The sequence below is a fragment of the Halichoerus grypus genome, chromosome 3 (assembly GCF_964656455.1).
Source record: "Halichoerus grypus chromosome 3, mHalGry1.hap1.1, whole genome shotgun sequence".
NCBI classification, from domain to species: Eukaryota; Metazoa; Chordata; class Mammalia; order Carnivora; family Phocidae; genus Halichoerus; species Halichoerus grypus.
Genome location: NC_135714.1, coordinates 68,091,953 through 68,118,705, shown reverse-complemented (window position 1 = coordinate 68,118,705; position 26,753 = coordinate 68,091,953). Strand labels below are relative to the sequence as shown.

The 26,753-nt window shown below is 34.9% G+C and overlaps 1 protein-coding gene across 4 annotated transcripts in view; it reads left to right on the top strand.

The window, feature by feature from the left end:
• WDFY3 (WD repeat and FYVE domain containing 3) overlaps positions 1–26,753 on the top strand; it is a 274,441-nt gene that overhangs the window by 122,145 nt on the left and 125,543 nt on the right. For 3 of the 4 annotated variants that reach the window (XM_078068879.1, XM_078068877.1, XM_078068880.1), the window contains exons 6-14: positions 447–608; positions 5,082–5,274; positions 6,977–7,163; positions 9,499–9,665; positions 15,668–16,135; positions 17,106–17,207; positions 19,663–19,856; positions 24,283–24,740; positions 26,145–26,228. In XM_078068879.1, the coding sequence (XP_077925005.1) occupies positions 447–608; positions 5,082–5,274; positions 6,977–7,163; positions 9,499–9,665; positions 15,668–16,135; positions 17,106–17,207; positions 19,663–19,856; positions 24,283–24,740; positions 26,145–26,228 (2,015 nt within the window). The remainder of the gene's footprint in view (positions 1–446; positions 609–5,081; positions 5,275–6,976; positions 7,164–9,498; positions 9,666–15,667; positions 16,136–17,105; positions 17,208–19,662; positions 19,857–24,282; positions 24,741–26,144; positions 26,229–26,753) is intronic. The other variant, XM_078068881.1, reaches the window with a different exon arrangement.

Genomic DNA, 26,753 nt, shown 5'->3' with positions numbered 1-26,753 from the left:
CTCACATTTGTTATATAATGCTTATATTAACTCTAAGACCTATGTGGCATTATATCTGTTTTATAGGAGAAGAAAGTGAGGTCCAGCAAAATTAGTTTGCCCAAGTTTATAGTTATGTTTCTCTTTTCTAAATCACAAAGCTTATGTTCTTTGAAACATGATTCCTCTTAATAAATAAATAGCAAATTTAATAAATAACAAACACATCTCAATGTTGGCTTAAAGCAAAGTTGTCCAAATGGAAAATGAGTATTTGTCACTGTGGAGTAATTTTCTAAAATTTTTCAGGCATTTAAAAAGTTACTTTGATATTTAATTTTCTGGCTTAAAATTTGTGAGTTAATGATTTAACTTCTGGCCTAAAATTTGTGAACTTCCTTAGCTGTACCAGTTACAGTTATATCTGTCTGTCTACCTGTTCACTTATTTATTGGTTTGTTTTCCAGAAAACCGTGGACTGCATGACAACGATGTCGGTGCCTTCCACCCTGGTTAAATGTTTGTATCTGTTTTTTGACCTTCCACATGTGCCTGAGGCCGTTGGAGGTGCACAGAATGAGCTACCTCTAGCAGAACGTCGTGGACTACTCCAGAAAGTTTTTGTACAGGTATGGAAGGTGCTATTTGTCTGCCCATCAATACCAGTCTATTTAAAGTGAAACAGGTGCACTCCTTAAGGAGATGTTCTGCCTATTCCATTTTCTACAGTATTCTATGCTCTTTTTTTTTTTTTTAAGATTTTATTTATTTGAAAGCGAGAGAGAAAGAGCACACAAGCTGGAAGAGAGGCAGATGTAGAGAGAGAGGAGCAGTGAGCCTGACACGGGGCTAGATTCTAGGACCCTGGGATCATGACCTGAGCCAAATGCAGACACTTAACCAACTGAGCCACCCAGGCACTGCTTCCATGCTCTTTTTTATTGACTTTATCTCATATAATTGTCACATTTCTTGAATCTGAACACTTATTTTAAGGAGTAATGGAGTGAGGCATTAACAAGTTTATTTCTCTGGACAGATTCAACTATTAAGGTTACCTTTGATAAAGCAGTAACGTCTCTAAAATGAACTAAGCAAGAAAAAACTTCTGTTGACAATCATATTAAATTTGGGGCAGTATTTCTTAAAATATGAAGAAATTCTGTTTGTTGCTCTAAATACAGGAAATTCCTAGCCTATAAATATTTTACTTGTAAAAGGCAGTTTATTTTAGTGGCTTCTGCCACCTCCTCTGCTCCCTGCTTGTGAAGTCCTTCTTCACCACTGTTGCTGCTGTCTTTTAATAGCATTAGCAGTTAACCAAGGTTTAAATAGATCTTTGTTAGTTAGCCTGGAAATACTGCCATCATTTTGATATCCTTCCTTGGGAGAAAATTTTCAAAACAAAGTACACACATGTGGAATATGGTTCGTCCATGGGACTAATAGAGTATTTAAAAAACCACGTTTGACACAAGAGGACTGCATCATTTTACTTATGTGACTCCAATGTGGTAAAACTCTTAGCAAGTAGAGTGGTGGTTCCCAGGAGCTGGAGGGTGGCGAATAAGGAGTTGTTGTTCAGTGGGTATAGAGTTTCAGTTTTGCAAGATGACAATATTCTAGAGATCTGTTGTACAGCAACGTGCATGTAATGAACACCACTCTATACTTAAAAATGATTAAGATGATAAATTTTGTGTTACATGTTTCCACCTCCATTAAAAAAAAACAAAAAGAAACCACACCTGTTTAAATTCAGGTCTCTGGAATTATGTAACTTAAGATGCAGATTTCTTACCTCTGAAATAAGGATAACGATAGCTACCTAAAGGATTTTTGTGAGGCTTAAGTGGAATAATATACAAGGCGATGGTTCTCTGTCCTGGGTGTGGTAGACATGACCTGAAAGTCCCTGTGATTGCTGCTCTTGCCACCACCAATGCCGCTATTGTCAGAGTGGCAGAGAGGACAGCGGATCTGCAGGGGATAAGGTGGAGCTGGGTACAGGTGACGATTGCACCTCGTAGTAATGGGGTCTTTGCTGCAGAGCTTTGTGGAGGTGTGAGCAATGAAGGGACAGGAGAGAGGGAGACTAAGGCAGTTTTAGAAAGGAAGAGACATGGGGCGCCTGGGTGGCTCAGTCGGTTAAGCGTCTGCCTTCAGCTCAGGTGGTGATCCCAGAGTCGTGGGGTTGAGCTCCAGGTCGGGCTCCCTGCTCAGTGCGGAGCCTGCTTCTCCCTCTGCCTCTGCCTCTCCCCCCACTCATGCTCTCTCTCTCTCAAAGAAATAAATAAAATCTTAAAAAAAAAAAAAGACAGGATTATCAATAAAGTACTAATTCAACAAATATTTGTTGAACACTGGATTTCTTAGATAACTTTTTGCTAGTGGTTAGGTAGCCTCCATTATCTCATACAATTTGGAAGACAACCCATGACTTTAGAGGTTTTGTTTTTCCACAAAATGATGATGAGAGCAAATGGCAGAAATAGGATTAGAATTTGTTTATCTGAGTCCTGAATTAGATTGGATGAGAAAAGCAATGGGAATAAACAAAGGAGTAAATCCCATAGGAATTAAAGCTGCTTTAAGACATTGCTAATGAATGTGGTGGGTTATTCTTTGCTTATTAGACTAGTAACCCTATTTCAATAAAGCTTTTCTAAAGAACTAATTAATACCTTAGGCAATAAATGGAAGCTGAATTTTATGTATTTAATGCTAAATAAGTATAGCAAAGATTTCTTCTGAAACTTTATTAAAAAAAAATGTTTTCTGTATTTGAATGCAGTGGGTGTTTCCAAATGAATGTGGGATTCATTTCAGCATATTGGAACCATTGAATGTTAAGGCCAAAAGGAACTTCAAAGAGAATTTGAATGAAACTCCCCATTTAAAGTTACAGAAACTAATAGCTGAGGCTGTGATCCACAGCAGTTGTGTGGCAGGGGTGGGGGCCTGGCTCTTCCCACCTCCTAATCCAGGGCTCCTTTAGCCTCACTTCCTCGTTTCAGTTTCTCCTTACAGGCTGGACACTGTGGTCGCCATTTTGTCTAGAATGCCAATGGAGACAGACTTACTAAATGTTTTCAGGACACATATTGTTTATGAAAGTTGAAATCCATATGTTTATGTTACGTGACAGATGGTTTCCTGGGACCTTAGCATTGGTACTGCTTCATGTAGGCATTCATTGTGTTGTTTTGTTTGTTTGTTTTGTGGGATTTTTTTGTTGTTGTTGTGTTGATGTGGCCAGTTATTTTTCTGCCACACTTGGCTAGACTTAATAACAGAGTCCCTATAAATAGAAATGGTTAGTGTATGGGAGAAGAGGAATGAGATATAGACTCTTTGGTTTTTTATTCTATAAAATGAAAGGATTACATGAGATTATTTCTGAGAATCCTTTTGCCTTTAAAGATTAAGAACTAGTTATTTTAAGAATCAACAAATTTAGGGAATTAAATCCAGTTCATTTTTGAGAACAAAGATTTGATTTGGAAAAAAGTATTTTATTTTCGGGTTTGTTTTTATGTTACAAATTAGAGAAATGACATCCAATGAGAACCAGTGAAAGGTATAATTGATAATACACGTTTCCGAGGATAGATATTTTTGCTGCAGTTGACGATCTTTTTTTCAAATTATCTTTTTTGTTGCATTTGACGCATATGGGAAAAGATAATACCTATTACATGTATTAAGTCAGTATCCAACAGTTTCTCCAGGCATTTCTGTGTGTGTCTGTTGGGGAGGAATACCTGTATTTACCAATTTTGTAAATATCTTATTTCTCTGAATTCTTGGTCCTTTTTTTCCCCCCATTCCTCATATTTGGCAGCTATGAATTAGAAAGCCCTTCTATTTAAGTAAATTTTTGCATTGAAGGTAATAGGAAAAGTAAAACCTATCTTTCTTAGACAAAACATATTTTAAATACTTTTTTTATATTTAGCAGTTTCCCCACAGATACTGAAATACTCGAATTTCATGAAGCACTTATCTTTCAAGAGAATAAAATTTACATAAATTATACTTATTTTATTCATTATTACATATATATATTTTTTTAAAGATTTATTTATTTGAGAGAGCGAGAATGAGAGAGAGAGAGAGAGAGAGAGTACATGACGGGGGGAGGGTCAGAGGGAGAAGCAGGCCCCTCGCCGAGCAGGGAGCCCGATGCGGGACTCGATCCCGGGACTCCAGGATCATGACCTGAGCCGAAGGCAGTCGCTTAACCAACTGAGCCACCCAGGCGCCCCTCATTATTACATATATTTTTAAATATTTAGAAAAGAATTTGAGCAAGGAGAAGAAAAGTTAACTTCTCCTGACGCTGAGTCAAGATTAGAAGAAAAAAATCCATCGAGGGCAGAAACCATGGCTGAATTCTGCAAATAGTGGCTCTTAGCGCTTTGAGTACTTGTGTAATGTGTATTCTACAAATCATAGTTAAATAAGTTCTCATTCCAAAGTTTAAGAAGTTTTGAATCTTCTTTGAAAGCCAAGCCTTAGAAGATATTTGGCTACTAGGCTTAACTGAAAGATACCTCTGAATTAAGATGATTTTATTATTGTGATATCCCCTTCTACTTGTATAGAAATTGGAACAATTCCGAAACACTTTTCAAGACCTGTTTTTACTTTCTCACCTCCCTAAAACTGTCCTTTTTAGAGAAGAAAATTGCATCTCATCTATGACAATCTAAGAATTAAAGAACCAAATTAGAAAACCAAAATGTTGACCTTGAAAGTTACTGTTGATTTATTCCATTTCAGAGTCAGTATGCAAAAATACCACAGAGAAGACAGGATAGTAAACAGAGTTGGTTTTTTTTCTTTTGTTTTTTGTTTTTAAATAAGCTGATAAAAGTAGGTCTGGCTTATGGTCTTAACATAACACACTTCTAAATTATAGATGTTTTTTTTTTTTAACGTTGCCTAAGTTAGAGCACCCATCATTGTGGCTTTAATGATATCACGTAATACTAATCCTGGACTTTCAGAGTTTTTAATAATCAGATCTAGTCCTCTTCTAGCTCCTCCCTTTACCCAACCATTCATTTATTTAAATACACATTTGTTTTGTTTTTTAGATCTTAGTGAAACTCTGCAGTTTTGTTTCTCCGGCGGAGGAGCTGGCTCAAAAAGATGATCTCCAGCTTTTATTCAGTGCAATAACCTCTTGGTGCCCTCCCTACAACCTGCCTTGGAGGAAGAGTGCTGGAGAAGTCCTTATGACCATATCCCGTCATGGTCTTAGTGTCAATGTAGTAAAGTATATTCATGGTGAATATTTCTTTATGTTCATTTTCGGTGCTCTAAGTTTCTTTCAATTTTCTCTTCCTCATATGACGACAGACTGCTTTTTATCTCTCAATTCTCTAAAGATTCTATTTTAAATTAAAAATGATACTTGCCAGATGAAAAAAAAAATTTTATTTGTGAGACATTTCAAATGTAAGAAATTTTTATATGTTCCAAACAATGGATATCTACAAGAGTTGAAGTAATTTCATTGTCATGTAAATGTTTAATCATAATTTAAGTTTGGTGTTGTAGCCTGTTCTTCCCTACTCTTCTACTGAAAAAATAAATTTTTTTGAGATGCTATAGTTTAAAGCTTTTCTGAAGGTATTTCATAAGTAGATAAGTGTCTGTCCAATGGGCATAAATGAAATTAGGTGGATTCTTTATCATCAGTAAGGAGAAATTGTGCATTCTGTTTAACTCCTATGTAAGTGTCAGCTACCCTTTAAAATGTCTTAATAGGAGACAGTGTAGTAGCTCATATAGTTTACTTCTCATATATTTTTTCCTGAAAATCTTACAAAATAATTTCTAGTACAATTGTTTGTTTACTCACCTAACATCAGTCAGTCATTAAATGGTTCTTGCCTACGTTCCCATGTTAAATCTCCTTAGCTTTTGTTATGTGACATTGGGTTTCTTTAGACAAATTTCTTTAAGGATAAGAGAGAGAAAAATCTTTTTTTTTTTTTTTTTTGAGAGTTTACACTCTATTTTATTTCATGGAACAACTAATAAATCACAGTGAGTTATGCTTCATTCAGAACCCCATTTCTATTCTTAAATTTGTTCATGATTCATGAGTCAACCTGCTTTTGCTCGAACCATACTCTTCCATGCTTTTACTAAGTTTTGAGTGTTCTGTGGAAAATTTGCTCTAACTAAAAGATCAGAAGGGGCTACAAGGACAAATGAGTTATATTCACACCCCAGTGCCTGCCCAGCTGTGTGAGGGCTTCTGTGACACACGTCACATCCCCCCAGCACCTCTCCACAAGGCTCAAAACCCTGGCTGTGCTGGGAAAGCTTCTGCAGGTGAGGAGTGTGTGACAGCCTGCTCGAGGGTCCAGGCTCAGCATCTCTCTGACTGGGAGGCTGGACTAGGCCTGCAGATGTGCCCGCAGGTGGCTGAGAGAAAATCTTTTTTGAAAAGACTTTAATCGCCAAAGTCAGTGAGAAGGTATAACTATGCTTTAAATGAGTAATATACAGTGCAAACGTAATTTAAAAAATTTTCTTTCCTGAAGTATTTCTGTATCTCATTGGTCCATATGCACTCTAATTTGTGCTTTTAAACTAATGATTGGATTTTTCTTTTTAAACTTTGAAGATGGGTTTTCTTTTTCCCATCCTTTCACTATCCTAACATAAAAGATCAAAAATATCATTTGGCAGCAAGCAATCATTTTGTTTAATGAAAAACATCCAAGTATGATATAAAAACTATAATAAATGTCAAATATTTTTCAACATTTCTTGTATTACCCTTTGTTTAGTACTTAGAGGCAGAGCTTTTCCAGTGAATTTGAATCTTATATTTACTTGAGAATGTGTAACATTTATCTTACAGTATTTTATAGATACATTAAAATTTAATATTTCATTAAACACCGGTTTAAGAATAAAAATTTTCTTAAGCAATTGACGTAAATAATACATATTTATTTCTTAATTTTTGCAGAAAAAGAATGTTTATCTACATGTGTTCAGAATATGCAGCAATCAGATGACCTGTCTCCCCTAGAAATTGTTGAAATGTTTGCTGGGCTTTCTTGTTTCCTCAAAGATTCGAGTGATGTTTCCCAAACTCTTTTGGATGATTTTCGGATATGGCAAGGATATAATTTCCTTTGTGATCTCTTGCTTAGGTAAAACCCCACAATTTAAGAATATATTTTAAATGTCTATTCAGTCTTTGTCAATGGAAACAACGTGGTTTGGGGCCATGCAAAAAAAGGAATTAATCAATGTATACTTTATCCCTTTGGCTTTAATCACTTCTTTTTATTCTTGTCAACAGAGTATAAAAAGTGAGTTTAAGCTCACAAATGCAGGCTACAAACGTGGTGGAGTCCGTGGGTTAGGTGTGGAAGTAAATCTGTTCTTCAGTAGCTGAGGGAGAAGAGCTTAGATGAACTAATTAACATCTTCCTAAAGTGTAAACTCGTGCTTAATTATATTTTTGGGATTTCCTACTATACCAGTGGTTTATTAATGTAGTTAATAACAAGAATAATTATGTAGATTGAATGAGACCTTACAAATGTATATATAAAACAAAATGTTTCACAAGCCCCCCTTTCCCATCCCAAATGTTTTATGCGTATCCTGGGGAAATGGCTGGTTGCAAATTTATTAGGAAGAAACTACTTATGTCTCACTAGTTGTTCCTGGCCCATTACTTACTTTTAAATCATTTGATCTGTTGTAAACCAGCACTATTTTGTAAACTCCTTATTTCTAACAGCAGTTTAACCTAGTTGCCACTACTGCTAAGCAACTCCCCAGAATACAATTTTGCATATATATCTTAGTTTACAAAGGAGGACATAAAAGTTGATGAAGTAAGCATTTCACATTACTAGGGGGCTGTTAATTGGTGTAATCCTTTGAGAATGCAGGTTGATCAGATACAATCAAGAGCCTTAAAAATGTTGATACACTTTGACAACGATAATTTCACTTATGGTTATTAATCCTAAAAATATAATCCTAAATGTAGACAAAATTTTATGTGTATTAGTACTCCTATATTCTGATTTCTACTGGCTGTCCCACCTCCCTCTCCCCAAATCTGTGGTTGGCTCTCCATGACCATTGAAAGAATATCTATAAGGATTTTATATTAAAAGGAGAAGCATTTGTGTTAACACTGGTAAATGGAAAAAACAGGTTATAAAACTCTGTATATGGTATAAAAATAACTATTATTAAGACCAAACTTTTTACAATAAAAAAAAGGCAAGTTTATAAACCATATCAGAATATTAAAAAGTGTCTTAGTTGTGAGGTTAAACATACTTTTTTCTACTTTAGTGCATTCTTCAGCTTTATTTTAATGAGAATAATTAGTTCTTTTATGGAGGAAGCCCCAATAAATCTTACTCTTCAAAAGAGATAGTTTTGCACCCCATTTTGTGTTCTCAATAAAGCCACAGTCAAAAGATAATTCCATAACAACTCCAAATGCTTCTTTTAAAGAAATATTGTTTTAAAAAATTGTTAGACTCTTCAGAACTTTATTTAAATGTATTCTAGTGAGAGTATCTGAATTAATGAGATACAGATAAAGACTTAGAACTCTTTCCAAGAAATTTATTTTTAAAAATTGTTAACAGAAAAAATGTCTTCAGAAAGAAATGGTTAGGGGCGCCTGGGTGGCTCAGTCATTAAGCGTCTGCCTTCGGCTCGGGTCATGATCCCAGGGTCCTGGGATCGAGTCCCACATCGGGCTCCCTGCTCAGCGGGAAGCCTGCTTCTCCCTCTCCCACTCCCCTGCTTGTGTTCCTGCTCTCACTGTCTCTCTCTCTGTCAAATAAATAAATAAAATCTTTAAAAAAAAAAAAAAAGAAAGAAAGAAAGAAATGGTTAATAAGGTTTTTAGTTGTAAACAGTGAAACTTTATAATCTTAGAGTTTTAGGGAACTTAAGAGGCATTTAGTGTGGGGTGCCTGGGTGGCTCAGTTGTTAAGCGTCTGTTTTCGGCTCAGGTCATGATCCCAGGGTCCTGGGATCGAGCCCCACGTCGGGCTCCCTGCTCAGCAGGAAGCCTGCTTCTCCCTCTCCCACTCCCCATGCTTGTGTTCCTGCTCTCTCTCTCTCTCTCTGTCAAATAAATAAATAAATAAATAATCTTAAAAAAAAAAAGAGAGACATTTAATGTAATTCTTTTATTTTATAGATACTTTCTACCAAAGATTAGTGATCTACCTAAAATAACATTGTTAAATGCAAAATCAGCACTTATATATGAGGTCTTAGCCTATTATAATTTTCTTTCATTATGGTGTAATGTCTTATAATAAAATTTGTAGATTTAAAAAAAATAGTATGTTTTTATGTAAGGAAAAATTGTACAAAGAAACTTCTTGGAGTACTTTATACATTTACTTTCTGCATATACAAATTGAAAATTTCTTTCTGTATTAAATTTGAGAGTACAACAAAAGAGAAAAAATACTTACTAAACCATACTCTTCCTAGATTGGAACAAGCAAAAGAAGCAGAATCCAAAGATGCCTTGAAAGATCTGGTTAATCTGATAACTTCCCTAACAACATACGGTGTCAGTGAACTAAAACCAGCTGGTATTACCACAGGGGCACCCTTTTTATTGCCTGGATTTGCAGTACCTCAGCCTGCAGGCAAAGGTGAGTCTTTTTTTTTCCTATTCTGAGCCCCTCAAAGAAGTAGAGACAATCAGTTTGACTTGATTGCTCTTTGTTACATGTATAAAGGTATTAAGGCTGTTTTTCATTAGAGTTTATGCTTTATTGATGGTGCAAATTCTTGAGTGACAGCCTTACCAGTTCACGTACTTGAAAATAATATATATTATGAAAACATTATAACAGCCAATGAAATTTACATTTTAGTATTTTATCTTAACATTCAAACAGCTTAATAATCTAAACATATCCTTTTTGAATGTTGGAACGCTAATGCATTTCCAGTTTATGTGGTTGGAACTTGATTCACACACTGATCACCTTGTTATCTCTAAGATATAAATAGAAAGCATGGGGTGCAAATACTTATATTTTAAAACTAAGCAAATATAGGTACAAAGACTTCTTTTTCTTCTTTTTTTTTTTTTTTGGTGAGAGAGAGAGGCAGAAGGGGAGAGAGAGAATCTTAAGCAAGCTCCACACCCAGCATGGAGCCTGATGAGGGGCTGGATCTCACAACCCAAGATCATGACCTGAGCCGAAACTGGATGCTTAAGCAACTGAGCCACCCAGGCGCCCCACAAAGACGTTATATTATTTCTTTCAGATTGGGGAGTAAATTTTATAGTTCGAATTTCCTAACTTTGACTCCTCATCTAGTGATCTTTTACTAAGAAAACTTGTTTAGTTAATAACATTTTGTTACATAAGAGTGCAAGCTAGTTTTACTGTTTAATTTTTTTAACTGCATAATAACTGTTCTAAAAGAATCTGAGCCTGAAGGCCTCTCATAGTTTCTTGACTATGATTGTCACTTAATAAATATTTGATGTAGTTACGATATTTGCATGTAAAATTTAACTAGCCAGAAAATATCAACATGTCTGGTTATTTAAATTTCACAGTACGTTATCTATGTCTTTTATGACATAGAAGTCAGCAGTTATAAATTTATTTCTTTGGTGAGAATAAGTGGATTTACTAGAAAATCCTAAATTTAATTTACTGGAGAAAATTATATTGAAAGGTCATGACTTAGAATGGAGTTGTCAGTTGTCCTACAGTAAATTGTACTCTCAATGTGTAGGTTATATAGAACTTAGTAAGTAGAAATCCAGGCATTTCTTACTGAGCAGTTCAAGGTTTCACTTTATTAAATATTAAGAAAAAAATAGGACTCTCAAAAAAACTTCCAATATATAGACTGTATCTTGAGTATTCCACAATTAACTGTTTGAGTTAATTTAAAAATAGCTCTTACCATACTTCCTATTTTAAATTTTATTGTTTTATTTGGTTAATCAATCCAATCATGATACTGGCATAATAGCTAGTTACGATAGCATAATTTTGTAATGAGGGAATTAATGTAGCAAAATTGACCTTCCTCATAGGTCTTCCTCATATTGTCTCATCTGTATCAGAGATAATAAATATATAACCTAGCATGTCCGGGGGTTCCTGGGACAATCCAGTGATGTGATGTCTACAGAAGTGAGGTTAACTAGAAAGGACAGTGCCCTAAGATTCAGAATTTGGATGACATGAGTCATCGAACCTTTCTAAATATCACTTTCTTCTTCAGAAAAATTGATGGTAGTAGTCTATAAAATGCATGGATCAAGCTAGATCATTTTGAGTTTCATCGGTAAGTCAAAAAATACGTATTTCCCATGGCCTGCTTTGTAGGGTTATTGTGCAGACTAAAGGAGACAGCTCTGTTTCACATAAAGAGAATGTGGAATCTTTTTTTTTTTTTTTCTGGCCAACATCATTTGAATGTATTGAAATCTATCCGTTTTAAGTGTCGAATTTGATGAGTTTCCATAAATATATATGCTTGTGTAATCACCACTATAATCATGATAGGGAATATTCCCATCCTTCTAAAAATTTACTTGTTTTGCCTTGCGTTCAATCCCCGCTCCCTGCCCCACTTGCCCTGGCAACCATTGATCCGCTTTAGTTTCACCCTTTCTAGAATTTCATAAACTGGAATCCTACAGTATGTAGTTTTTTATGATTCATCCATGTTATTGCATGTATCTGAAGTTTGTTCCTTTTTTGGATAGTATTTCCTTATGTGGATTTCCTGCACTTTGTTTACCTCTTCGCCGATTGATGGCATGTATTTAACTGTCACGAATAAAGCTACTATGAATATTTATATGAAACAAGTCTTTGTGGGGACATACATTTTCATTTCTTTGGGGTAAATACCAAGCAGTAGAATTGCTGGCTCCTATTTAACTTTATGAGAAACTGCCAAAATGTTTTCTAAAGTAGCTGTCCCATTTGCACTCATGTCAGCAGCAATGTGAGAAAGTTTGCTTTACATCCTCAGCAACACTTGGTGGTGTTAGTCTTTTTAATTGTAGATAATCTAATGAGTGTGTAGTAGTATCTAGTTGTGGTTTTAGTTTGCATTTTTTGAAATAATTTCAAGCATCTTTTAATGTGTTTATTTGCCATCTGTATCTCTCTACTTTGGTTCAGAACTCTGTGCCCAGTGTTTGATAGGATTATTCTTTTTATTGGGATTTTAAGAGTTCTTTAGATATTCTGGATAAATCTTTTATAAGATACATATATTTTGTATGTATGTTCTCCTGGTCTTAACTTGCCTTTTTTTCTTAGTAGCATCTTTAGAAGAATGGAAACTTTTAATTTTGATCAAGTCCAACTTATTTTAAAAATATTTTGCAGATTTTTTACTTCGTATTGAAAAAATCTTATTTAACCAAATTCACTAAGGTTTGTGTTTTCTTCTAGGAGTTTCATATTTTGATACTTCTGTTAGGGTCTGTGATACATTTTAAGTTAATTTTTGTATATGGTAGGAAATAAGGTTTTTTTCTTCCAGTATGACTATCCAAGACCTTTTATTGAAAAGACTGTGTATAACCATATATCTGCGATTCTTTTTCAGTTCTGCTCCATTGATCAATATGTCCATCCTTAAGCCAATACTATAAGACGTTGATTACTGTATCTTTTTTTTTTTTTTTTTTACTGTATTTTTAAAGTAAGTCTTGAAATAGAGTCATTTAAGTTGTCCAATTTTGTTCTTTTCAAAATTACTTTGGCTATTCTGCATCGTTTGAATTCCATATAAATTTAATGATCATGTCAATTTTTGGAAAAAAACAAACAAACCAAAAAAAAAGCCTGAGACTGGGAGTTGATTGGGAGTACATCAAATGTAAATCAACTTGGGGAGAATTGACATTTTAACAATATTGAATCTTCCAATCCATGAATATATATATATATATATATATATATAGCTTTCTATTTATTTGGGTCTTATTTTTTCTAAGCATAGTTTTATAGTGTACATTGTACAGAACTTTCGATTCTTCTGTTAAGTTTATTCTTAAATATTTTATTCTTTTTTTTTTTTTTTTTTTTTTTTTTAAAGATTTTATTTATTTATTTGAGAGAGAGAGAATGAGAGAGAGCACATGAGAGGGGGGAGGGTCAGAGGGAGAAGCAGACTCCCTGCCGAGCAGGGAGCCCGATGCGGGACTCGATCCAGGGACTCCAGGATCATGACCTGAGCCGAAGGCAGTCGCTTAACCAACTGAGCCACCCAGGCGCCCTATTTTATTCTTTTTGATACTATTATGAACATAATTGTTAATTTCATTTCAGATTTCTTGTTGCTAGTTTCTAGAAATGCAGTTGATTTTTAAAATATTATCCATTTTTACCTATGACTGTTAAATTTGATTTTTGGTTTTAGTGGGGTTTTTGTTGTTTTTTGCTGTTACTTTTCTTTTTAATCTAGTTTTGGATAAGAGATGATGGATTATTGTAAAAGAATGGAGATGAGGAAAGCCAAGTGTGACAGGGTCCTGTGTAGCACTGATAGAATGAAGCAATGATAGTCTTCGCAGATTGTAACTCTTCAGTTTAGACTGTTTAGGAGTTGGGGCTGGCTATATTCTGATATATTGACACTGTTTATCTTTTTGTCAGTTGTTTGTTCAGAGTACTTTGGGGGAATATTTGCTTTGGTTTCATTGGTTTCCCTTTCATCATCTGTGAAAAGGAAATTCCTGCTACTAAGGAATTTTTTACATATTCATTGATTATCACATTTAAAAGGTCAAAATGAATGTACCTACCTTATATTGCTCTATACATAGGTATAGTTTACCGACCTTATTTTTAGTGCTGATTTTAAATCAAATGGAACAGTATAGACATACAAAATTTAAAGGAAAAGGTAAACTGAGTTATTAATGAAGGTGGTAAACTTATCTGTGTATGTTAATGCTTGAGAATGACTTATATTTCTATATTTTATAAAACTTTGTATCCTCACCAGCAGAAAGCTTTTTATTTTTTCTTTTTTGAAGATTTATTTACTTATTTTAGAGAACACAAGCAGGAGGGAGGAGCAGAGGGAGAGGGAGAGAATCTCAAGCAGACTCCTTGTTGAGTGTGAAGCCCAACATGGGGCTCGATCCCAGGGCCCTGAGATCATGACCTGAGCCAAAATCAAGAGGCGGGCGCTTAACCAACTTAGCCACCCACATGCCCCTATATTTGACTTTTAATTGTTGTATGTTTAAACATTGTATTCGGTTCAGCTTTTTATGGTGGACAGTTTGTTCTTGGGATTGGTTATTAATATTCCTTATCTTTTGTCATTGACATCACTTCAAACCAGATAATGAAGATAAAACTTGGGAAATTCCAAATTTTCCCACATTACTCTAAACTCGGCTCTTTTTGACTCCTTTCTTTATAGTGAAAACTGATACATTGTCACTTAGTTGAAAGATGCAAAATATTGGATATAGTTATCCTTTAACCTTATTTGTCACCATTGGTCACTTGTAGTCAGACTTTAACATTGTATGTCCACCAGTCCATCTGAGCTTGTATTATCTGCAGGTAATAAAAAGGAAAGATATCCTCAAAGAGCAAGCATATTATGAATCTGGAGCTGGAAGTAAAAATATATCTTTAGTATTTGCTACACATAGAAGAAGTTTATATGTTACAGACAAAATTGAAATTGTGTACAGATTAAAGATTTTAAAAAATCTTTTCATTTTTTAAAGAATGTCTAAGCCAGGATTTCTGGGCAGTCCTTCTAACTCATTTTTTAATTTTTCCTAGTTCTGTGTTTATCTTCTTTCTGAAATCTGGCTTATTCTGTAAGGCACTATGCTAATTTCTTGGCTCTAGGTTAATGTTTTGGTCACTCTGGCAAATACCCTGTATTCCTAATAGTTGTGAACATGGGGACAGTTTTTAGAGGCAAACACTTGTTTTCAGGTGCTTCAAATACTTTATATGTTAATTTCTTTATAATTATTTTTTACTAATTTACCTCACAAGAGCCAGGTATACAGATTTTTTTTCTCGGTTGGTGTGTTTGAAAATCAGATGTTAAAAAAATACAGCTAGTAGTTAGCCATAAATGGCTTTAACACATGTATATGTAAAGAAATTGTACTTTTAGCATGAAAACAAAATACATTTTCAAATTAAAGTTTATGAGAGTTCTAGTGTAGTCATGATAAAGGGACACTGGAACTTAGAGAATTTTCAACCCCCCGTTTCCTGCTTGCATTCTTGCTGCTCCCTGGCCTTTTACTGCTTCAGGCTAAAAGTATTTTCTTACAGTCAGGGTCCATCTTACAGATAATAAAAAGTGAAATCCTTGCACATTTCCAAACTCAGAAGGCTGGACTTACATAATATGCTTTATTTTCTGTAAAACAGTCTAATGTTTCAATATATACTATTCTTGAATTAGAATATTCATAATGATGCATTAAAAGTTTAAACAGTATTGTTTTTAACTGAAGTCAGATAGAGAAAAACAGGACTTTCTGTGAAAACAGGATGTGTTCTTAGGAAACAGTTGATAAATGTTACAATTCGTGATCCGTTTAAATAGACTAGTTTGCCATGATTAAAATATCATGTAGCACCTACTTTTGTGTTCTTGTTTTCCATTTTAGGTCACAGTGTGAGAAACATCCAAGCCTTTGCAGTTCTTCAGAATGCATTTTTAAAAGCAAAAACCAACTTCCTTGCCCAGATCATCCTTGATGCCATCACAAATATTTACATGGCTGACAATGCCAATTACTTCATCCTTGAGTCACAGCACACACTGTCACAGTTTGCAGAAAAGATTTCTAAACTCCCGGAAGTACAAAGCAAATACTTTGAGATGCTGGAGTTTGTCGTTTTTAGCTTAAATTACATCCCTTGTAAAGAACTCATTAGTGTTAGCATCCTCTTAAAATCTAGCTCTTCTTACCACTGTAGCATTATTGCAATGAAGACACTTCTTAAGTTTACACGACACGATTACATATTTAAAGATGTGTTCAGGGAGGTGGGCCTTCTGGAGGTCATGGTAAACCTTTTGCACAAATATGCTGCCCTCTTGAAGGATCCAACTCAGGCACTAAGTGAACAAGGTAAAGCATTTTCCAGAATTTCGCTTTTATTTGACAAAGGGGTTTGGGCAGGGTGTTTTGTTCATGTTTTGCCTTTCATTTGGCTGTTGATTTGAATGACTTACTAATGTGCATTATTGTGATATCCTTGTATTTCCCACATTTAACTTGTTCATTCAACCTCTGTTAGGGATGTGGGTGGGGGGGGCAGCTAGAAATATGTCATTGTGGTGGAAAAGAATTTAAGGTAAAAATTGAGGGAAACATTTATGGTCCACATGACTCATGTGTACTACTTTCTGCTTCTAAGAGGGAATGTAAAAAGCTCCTAGAAACAACTGGGATGTTTAGGTGCCTCACAATGTTTTTAATTCTAGAGAGCAAAAAAATAAATCTTTTTAGCAATGTTATATATGTACACATATATTATCCTTTAGGTACCTTAAATTTAATATTTTTCATCCTTCCTAATCTGATAAAAGCACTTAGTATTACCTGTGTTGAATGAATTAATACAGTGTGAATAGATAGCACTATTCATAAATAGTGCCTTAAAATCTAGTTTTCTCCTGTTAACCTTAGCCTTGATTAGGAAAACCTTTGTTAGAAGAATACATTTAACTTTGGCGTTTTCCCTTTTTTTTTTTTAAGGTTCTATTTTAATTCCAGTTAACGTACAGTGTCATATTAGTTTCAGGTGTACAATACAGGGATTCATCACCTCCATACATCACCCAACACTGGCATTTTCCTTTCTCCTGTTTGTTAGACAACTGTAACTTCCTAGCCACACGAAAATAAAATCCGTAAACACTGATGTTGACCTTACTTTTGGTAGATGGTAGACACGTGTATCATTTTTAAAGGGTATATTATATCATTTGTATTAGTGGTAAAAGTGACTAATAAAGAAATAATTAAATTATTTAAACCAAATCAAGAAAAAAAGCTTATAACTTTTGGGACTTGAACCTTTGGTCCTTTTTCCTAGGGGACTCAAGAAATAATAGTTCAGTTGAAGACCAAAAACACCTGGCTTTGTTGGTTATGGAGACCTTGACAGTGCTGCTTCAAGGATCCCACACAAATGCAGGTGACTAGACCAGTTACTAGCAGATGCTTCGGGGAGTGTTATCTCTGGGTTGTCTTCTCTAATGACTCTTGCTTCTGAAATGTTCCTATCACTTAGAGAAAAAACTGTTGATTCAGTGACGGTACCATCATATCTAGAAACACAAAACTTTTGACCGTTATAAGTTTATTGACAAAATATGTAACATTATTATTATTATTTCAATACTATGCCTTGTTTTTAAAGTAGTCTTTTTTAAAATAGTCATTAGAGTAGTGGGTTTTTTTTATTTACATAATACAGACTTTTAGTAGAATGACTTTGTTTAAATATTTTCCAAAGTACCTGCTTCCTATAGTGATTTTCTTAATTTTTAGTAATTCAAGTTAAAGTATTATAATGTTACAACTTTAAGGAAGTATTGAAAAATGATTCTGTAGTAAAACTTGCCTCTCCCAGGTAGATTGGATTCATAACATTTTTATCTTTGGTCTCAACTTCTCTTCAGTCTTTTTCTGTCTGTCATTAACAGTCCATTTGTATTTGTAAAATATCACTCTTGCTCTTAAAAAAGATCACTTGAAACCTCTCAGGCAACAATGTCAATACAGTTTGAGAAGAGTAAGTAACGGGGAGGTGAATTGAGATGAGAAGGCTGGGCTCAGATCATACAGAGCCTTTCAGGCCATGCCAAGGAACATGAATTATATTTTAAATGTTATGGAAAGCTACAAATGAGTGAAGGAATGAACGAACGAAAAAATGAACTAGTGAACAAATGCATTGCCTATTTGCCTGAATGCAAAGGAACTCAATATTCAACATATTTAAAATATATTGTGTGTCCCAGGCACCATGCTAGGTGTTCGAGACACAAAGATAATTCTTGCCCTGAAGGAATTATAACCTGATGGGAAAAGATGTAAACATGTAATTGTATGTCATTACTTAAGTACAGTTTTGGCAAATTCCAAGACAGAGTTGAATGAATTTAGTAGGTTATTTAATAAGTATGGTGAAGTTGAATGGGTATGATATTTCATCTGTGATATAATGCATGATCTCCTTATTTCCACTAATTAGGTTTAGTTGACTTAGATAAAAGGGTAAGGCACTATAAAGGATTTATTTGGCAGATTATCTTTTGATGACATGAGCTAGTGTTACACAGGATGGACTGAACAGTTCTCTTGGAGGAGAGTGGAGAACTTACCTTGTGTGACTAAAAGTCACTTAACACATCTCCCAGAGTGCCAGACATTTTCACAAAGCTCTTTTCTTAATGACTATCTTTCCTTGTTAAGAAAGATACTACTTAGCTATGTGATCTTGGGCACTCAGACGGTGCTTTGCTCATAGTAAGTGTTCAGAAAATATTAGCCATGATGATTATGTAATGGGCACTAACTGGTCACCTGGAAGTAAGTACACATGATCTTCCATGTGCTAAATCTCAGCACATGACTTCCATTCACTTCAGGACCATGTAATTCTTACAAAGTTTGCAAATAGGAAGTCATTAGATAGAGGACAGTGGCCACTACAGCAAAATACACAGGCAGGTTTTCAGTCAGGAAACATTTACTGAAATACAGACTAGAAGGAAATCCCAAGTTTAATGGGGAGCCAAACATACAAACAAATAATACTGAACTGTCTGATATAAACTACTATAATAGTGGCATGTATAAGGTACTCTAAAAGCTTAAAGCTTTAAAGCTGAGCTATGTAGGTATCACTCCTGCTCGGTCATTTGCTGGCTGGGTGACCTTGGCCATGTTACCCAACTTCTGTATGTCTCATTTCCTCATCTGTACAGTAAGGGTTAAAGATTAAATCAGTCTATAAAAGTCTTTGGAGTGGTACAGTGACTGATGCTTTTTATTACAGAGTTTGTCTTTTTTTTGTTCATGTGCTCTACTTCATCAAGAAGTTTGGTTCCTTGTGATTTTTCTCATTAAAGAATAATTTATTCCACTCCTTTCTTGCAGATACTTTGGATGCCTTGTTCAGTTTAAATCTTGTTTATTTGGGCTGTTGTTCATCTGAAAACTTTTTACATAATTTGATTTCCAGTATTGTTCAGCTTAAAGCCTTTACATTAAAATTCCAATATTGTTCAGCTGAAAGCCTTTACATAAAAATTCCAGTATTGTTCAGCTTAAAGCCACCTTTACAGTGGCCACTGACCTCTTTTGTGTCTACGTGTAGAATTTCTGAATGTTCTAGATTTGGAAAATTTGAACATGGTGAACATATTAGGGCATTAATCTTTCATTAAGGCAGCCTAGAGAGAATTTGCTTCTTTGCTGACCTCCCGTAGTGCAGTTGTGTGTGGTAATTTAAAAGGTGAAATGGCTGGGTGGGTTTTATTTGCAATCTTTTGAGTTACTCTTCCTACAAAAAGATCAACTTTTAACCCATCTGACTTAGAAGGTTTTAAGTTAGCCCATGTTGTTCTTTTTTCTCTCTCAAGGAATTTTCCGAGAATTTGGAGGTGCAAGATGTGCGCATAATATAGTGAAGTACCCACAGTGCCGGCAGCATGCCCTGATGATTATCCAGCAGTTGGTGCTCTCTCCAAATGGGGAGGATGACATGGGCACTCTCCTGGGCTTAATGCATTCAGCTCCACCAACAGAACTGCAGTTGAAGACTGATATTTTAAGGGTAAATTTAATAAGCTGTTACTGCTCTCTTACCATTAAATTCTGTGGTTATTTTTAAATGACTTAAGTTGGTCATAAACTATTCTTGCAGTTTTTCTTCAAGTCTAAAATTATGTTAAAGTCATAGTAGTAGAAGAAAAGCTAGTGTCTTCTCTGGCCCCCGAGGCCCTGAGGTCGCCATCTCCATCCCCTCTGACACCCTCCCCGTGTATCCTCACCTAGTCCTGGCACAGACATCACAGCAAGAATAGCTACCTTCTAGAATCATAGCTTTCTTTTATTACTTGTTGCTTTATTCAGTGACTTTCTCGACTTTCTCTTATTCTTTACCCTATTGTATATTTCATCCTTTTTTGATTGAGTATAATAACAATTTTGAATACGCATTTTATTTTAAAACACAGTCTGACCACAACTTATCTCACTGGTGAGCAGGAAATCTACATGTGTATCAATATTGGGGAATATTTGTGTATTTGAAGGTATTGTTCAGAAAAAAAAAAAAAGTGCCTTCCAAAGATGTTAAGATTGCCAGCTTTTTTAATATACATTTTCCTTCTTTCTTGGTGCCTTTTTAATTGAACTTGTAAAACATTGATAGATAAAGCCAGCAGGAGGTAATGAGCTGACCTGTAATAGTAAGGTAGTGTTGTTCTGGTGAATGGTAATTAACTGACTCTCAGACTGGAGGAGGGCAGGAGGGAGGTCCTCATGTGTTGTACTTATTAATTTCCATGGTGTAAATACTGCCACTATGATCTGTTTTGGGCTGTTAATGTGTTACTGAGTGTGGATTGGGAAGAGATGGACAATAGTAACCCACTACGTAGTATCTCATGAGTACAGGCAATAGTAAAATACAGAAAATAACTGGGAAGTGATGAGCTTTGAGTATTTACTATGTTTGTTTTTAAAATAATTTATTTAGTTGTAAATTTATAGAACTTAATTTTTAATCATGCCTGTGTTTTAACAAGACACATAAAATTCCAAAAATACAACAGTTGGCTCTCAAGAGCTTGTATGAGCCGGCTCCAGCATTGCACTGCTTTGAGGGCATGAAGGAGTGTAGGGAGGCAGCGAGGAGGATTTGGGACCTCGATTTCAATTTCCATTTTTGCTGCGTTCAGAACTGCTTCTTGGTGCCTCTGTTCAGCTGACACAACCACAGACCTGTGTAATTTAATTTTTAATTATTTGTGCAGAAACCCAAAATTCCATATGCGGTATTTTATACTTATCCTGATGCACAAATTTGAATTGTATGCATTATGTTTATGCAAATTATGTAGATAATATATAGCTGTTGGGGATGCCTGGGTAGCTCAGTCAGTTAAGCATCTGCCTTCGGCTCAGGTCATGATCCTGGGGTCCTGGGATTGAGTCCCGCATCGGGCTCCTTGCTCAGCAGGGAGCCTGCTTCTTCCTCTGCCTGCTGTTCCCCTGCTTGTGCTCTCTCTCTTTCTCTTTGTCAAATAAATAAAATCTTTATATATATATATATATATATATATATATATATATATATATATATGATGATTTTGTCTAATTAACCACTTACCATCAACAGTGCGTTGTAACTTTAGCATCTGCTACTGATCATTAATTATTGATTGAAGCAGCATATTAAATCATTCACAGTATTTGAAAGTTTTCAGATACTGAGATGAAGCTATGATGATGTCGGAGTGCCAGGAGAGTGTTAGTCGGGAGGTAGTTGGAGGGGAACTTATCCAGAAGTATGTAATATAGACGATGGGACTCAGCGTTGATAAGCACTGTTTTCTAACCCTTATCCTAATTCCAACCTGCAATATGGTTTTCTGCATATTACTTTGACTCTGAACTCACCCTTCCTCCTATATAAAATAATACTTGTCCTGTTTTCCCCAGTGTGTTTTTGAAGACGATGATGGTCATGGGCTTATGTCAGGCACTTTGCTAACAGTTTTACTTCCTGTGGAGAAAGTTATCATTATTGCCTCTATTTTACACAAGCGAAAACTCAGACACAGAGAGGTTAAGTAGCTGACCGTGGTAGAATGTTTTGTAACATTGGAGTCAGAATTTCAAGCCAAGCATTCTGACTCAAGCCCTTGCATTTAATCTCCAGGCTAGATGATAAAATGTTTAAAAAGGAAACAAAAAGTTGATATTGCAAGTATAAGTACAGTTTATTAAATTTGACAAGATAGGGAAAGTGTACTGTCAAATCCTGATAAAATGGAAATTTATTGGCAGTATAATGGAATGCATTGAATTTTAGATTTTTGTATGTATCTACAGATTGCATATTTTCTGTCTTTTAAAATAATTAAGGCATTGGTACATATAATATCTTAATTTCTGAAGCAGTGTATTTCAAAAGGGTAATTATATATATTAATATTTAGCCTTTCCCTTCAAATACCATTAGAAATGTGAGATATTTTACTAAAATGGCCTTTTTAAATGTAATGATTGGGAATGTAATAAACGGTGTCTTAAGTAATATTAGATACCCATGGTGTTCCAGTGACTGAAACAGGGAAAAGGAGCCCACGTGTCGGCAAACACTTTTCAGATTGCCCTTTGGGCCAGTAGTGTCATGGTTAAGTGCATGAGTGGGGGCAGCATTGTGATTGGTTTTATGTCCTCCTGTTGCCGTTGTGTACGCCGTACAGTCTTAGGCAAGTTAATTAACCACGTTGAACCACATTTAACCACTATTTATGAAGTGGGGACAATAATGGTGCCTAACACATAGGATTAAGGAGAGGTTTAAATACGCTAATACACAATTTAAACAAGTGCCTTATACATAGCCTATAAAACGTCAGCTAATTTTATAATGTGTTATTTTTAATAATAAACTAAGTTAAAAGTCTGACAGTTCAGAAAATAACTAATAGTTCTAAAAGATTGTTTTACTTGTTTCCTTCAGGTTTTATTTCATAGTACTTACAGCTGTTCTGGGCAAGAGCAGTTTCAGCCATCAAACTCTAATTCACTTTGCAAGAGGGACTGTCTAATAAGTCCCCTGAAGTTGCTCCTCTTTCCAAAGAATCAGGATATGGTCACTTTATATGAATTGAAATACTTCAGGTCTTGGCTGCCCTGGCTTCTTTTCTAGAATAAATCAGTTTGTATACATACACAGTCATAAGTGTTCATGATTGTGTAAAATTATACTAGAATATGTATTTTACTTATTTAATACAATTACTTTATAAAAATCACTGAATTCATTGATGTCATTTTCCATCAAAAGAAAAGCTTTTCCATCAGGATTTGGATGTAGCCTTAGTCTTCTTTTCGAATTAGTGTTTCTGTTTTCTTTTCATAAATATCCAGTAGTAGAATTATTGGATCATATGGTATTTCTATTTTTAATTTTTGGAGGAACCTCCATACAGTTTTCCACAGTGGCTACACCAATTTGCATTCCCACCAACAGTGCACGAGGGGTTCCTTTCTCCACATCCTTGCCAACACTTGTTATTTTTTGTGTTTTTGATTTTAGCCATTCTAACAGGTGTGAGATGATATTTCATTATTGTTTTGATTTGTATTTCCCTGATGATGAGTGATGTTGAGCATCTTTTCATGTGTCTGTTGGCCGTCTGTATGTCTTCTTTGGAAAAATGTCAATTTATGTCTTCTGCCCATTTTTAAATTGTATTGTTTTTTTGGTGTTGAGTTGTAAAAGTTCTCTATGTATTTTAGATATTCACCCCTTATCACATAAATCATTTGCAAATATCACTTCCCATTCAGTAGATTGGCTTTTTAGTTTTGTTTGTTGATGGGTTCCTTTGCTGTGCAAAAGCGTTTTATTTTGGTACAGTCCCCATAGTTTAATTTTTGTTTCCCTGGTCTCAGGAGACCTATCTAGAAAAATGTTTATACAGCTGATGTCAAAGAAATTATTGCCTCTGTGTGTGTGTGTGTGTTTTGTTTTTTTGTTGTTGTTTTTTGGGGTTTTGTTTGTTTCGTTTTTTTTTTGTTTTTCTGGAGTTTTATGGTTTCAGGTGTCACAATTCGGTCTTTAATGCATTTTGAGTTTATTTTTGTGTATGATGTAAGAAAGTGGTCCAGTTAAATTCTTTTCCATGTGGCTGTCCATTTTTCCCAGCACCATTTGTTGCCAAGACGGTCCATTTTCCCCATTGTATATTCTTGTCTCCTTTGTCATAGGTTAATTGCCCATATAAGTGTGGGTTTCTTTCTGGACTTTCTATTCTGTTCCATTGATCTATATGTCTATTTTTGTGTAATATGTCATTTTTTTAATTAGTAAAATATTTGATATGCTTCATAGGGCTGCTTAATGGGGAAATGACAAAAACATTCCTTTGAGGTATTCATAGAAATTCATGACATTCATGTATTTTGTTTTAATTTTAATTATAAGGGAAACCCTTTGTTTGTTTTCTCATCCCCTGTAGGCCCTCCTATCAGTCCTTCGAGAAAGCCATCGTTCAAGAACAGTTTTTAGGAAAGTTGGAGGATTTGTGTACATTACATCCTTGCTTGTTGCTATGGAGAGGTCTTTGAGCTCACCACCCAAGAATGGCTGGGAGAAAGTGAACCAGAATCAAGTGTTTGAACTTCTCCACACTGTGTTCTGCACGTTGACTGCAGCAATGCGCTATGAGCCAGCCAACTCTCATTTCTTCAAAACAGAGATTCAGTATGAGAAGTTGGCAGATGCCGTTCGATTTCTTGGCTGCTTCTCAGACCTAAGAAAAATAAGCCCCATGAATGTCTTCCCCTCAAACACACAGCCATTTCAAAGACTTTTGGAGGAAGATGTAATCTCGATGGACACAGTGTCACCCACTTTACGGCATTGCAGTAAACTCTTTATTTATCTCTACAAAGTAGCCACAGATTCTTTTGACAGGTATGGCTTTGCTCTGAATTAAAGGGTATGCTGTGTCTGACCTCAGCATTAAGGTTTGAATTATAAGTTAACCTGAAGGAAAAGGAAAATGAATCTTTTCTCTTATTTGCTTATCTGTCAGTTTATTTGCGAATATTACTGTTGCTCTGATGTTAAGGTTTTCAACGTGAATATTTGTGTATTATTTGTCAATCTAGGGTCAGTTAGCTTTTGAGGCACGTAATGTAAGTTTGTATGAAGTTTACTTTAATGGTGGTGTTTACTATTATTCTCTTTTTCCTCTATTCTCAACATTAGGTACATCCAGACTTACTGATACTAGTTATCAGTAGGAGAACATGGTTATTATTATATGTATTTCCAGACAGATGATATATTTTCAGCATTCCTCATCATTCTCAACATTTTGTAATCATTAAAAAAGAATATAGCTCCATAAGAGACATTGGTGGTTCGAGAGTCTTTCAGATTTGTTTACTCATTCCTTCCATTAAACAAGTACTTAACGAACACCTGCTGCGTGCCATGTTATTGTGCTGGTCTTGAGGGTTCAAGCACAAGACTACTTTTAGACATGGTCGTCCGTTAGCTTAAATACAGACACATAAACAATGACAATATATTGTGATAAAATCTATCATGAGGGAATTCCAGGGTTCTAAGGCAGATCATAGGAGTGCCACTTTACCTAAATCATTTATTTTCAGTTCTTAAAGTGTTTTCTTTGAAAATAATGTAAGAGTGGTCATGGTGCTCATTTGTCCCAAGCATTATCACTTTTAACAGTTGCCATAGTTTTATTTCGTAAAATAACTGGATTGTTTCTGTATTGGCCCCATAAGTAAAGCAAATAACTCTATTTTGATAAAGCTTTCTAATAGGTTTTCTATCGTTTACCATGAAGTAATCTACTTTGAAATATCTACTGAGATGTTTCTTCCTTCTTGACAATATTTCTTTGACCTTAACATTTAGATAAGAAAGTATAACATCTTGAAAATAAAAATGCATATATATTGTTAAAAGAAACATAGTACGTTGAAGTGTTCAAGGAACAAGCTGTTTGAGGTTGATATTTTTATATTTAGATTCAGCCACTTTTCTCTTTTCTACTTACCCTAGTTAGTATACCTCATTTTTAGTTTTCTTTGTTAAAAACAGGGCTTACGGCACTCTGTTTAACAAATGTGTTAAGTGTTAACATTAATAGATAAGCATCTGCCTTAAGCATGCTTTTCTGTTTTCCTCAGTGCATGTGTTGTAGTGTTGTTTCTTGTTCCTGCTGAGTATGGAAGATGTTCCTTATTACACTTTTACTGGTATTTCGTGTGAAACTAACCAACTGCCAACCTGGTGTTCTCTTCTAACCTCTCTAAACCGCCCTGTCTGTTTTGTTGTCTGTAGTCGTGCAGAACAGATCCCTCCTTGCCTGACAAGTGAGTCTTCTCTCCCCTCTCCTTGGGGTACACCAGCTTTGTCCAGGAAAAGGTACTGATCTTATAACAGAAGTCAATCTTTATTTGTGTGGGTTTTTTTTTTTTTTTGGTCTGTGCTTAATTAAATGTTAATGTGGTGATTGTGCTTTGTACAAAATTTTTTTGGCATTCTCTTTGATTTTTTTTTTTTAGGTTTTAGAATCGTCAAATTCTGAGTATATGAGAATAAAATACGTTAATGCCGTGAGGATATGAGGGACATTTAAAATATTGTCATCTGATTCTATTTAGAGTAAAATATACATTTTTGTATATTTTGTATATACATTTTATTTATTTTGTATATACATTTTGTATATAAAATATACATTATAGCTGAACAATATTTAATCAGAGCTAGAGGAAGTGAAAACAAAATACAAAATAAAAACCAAGGCTCTCCAGAGTATATCTGCAGGGGAGAAAAAGATGGCAATTTTTCTAAATTTTAATTTTCTAAATTAAAATTAATTTAGAAATGAGGGTTTAGTGCCTATTTAAGTAGAGTACTTTTTCTTTCTACTTTAAATGTGCTAGG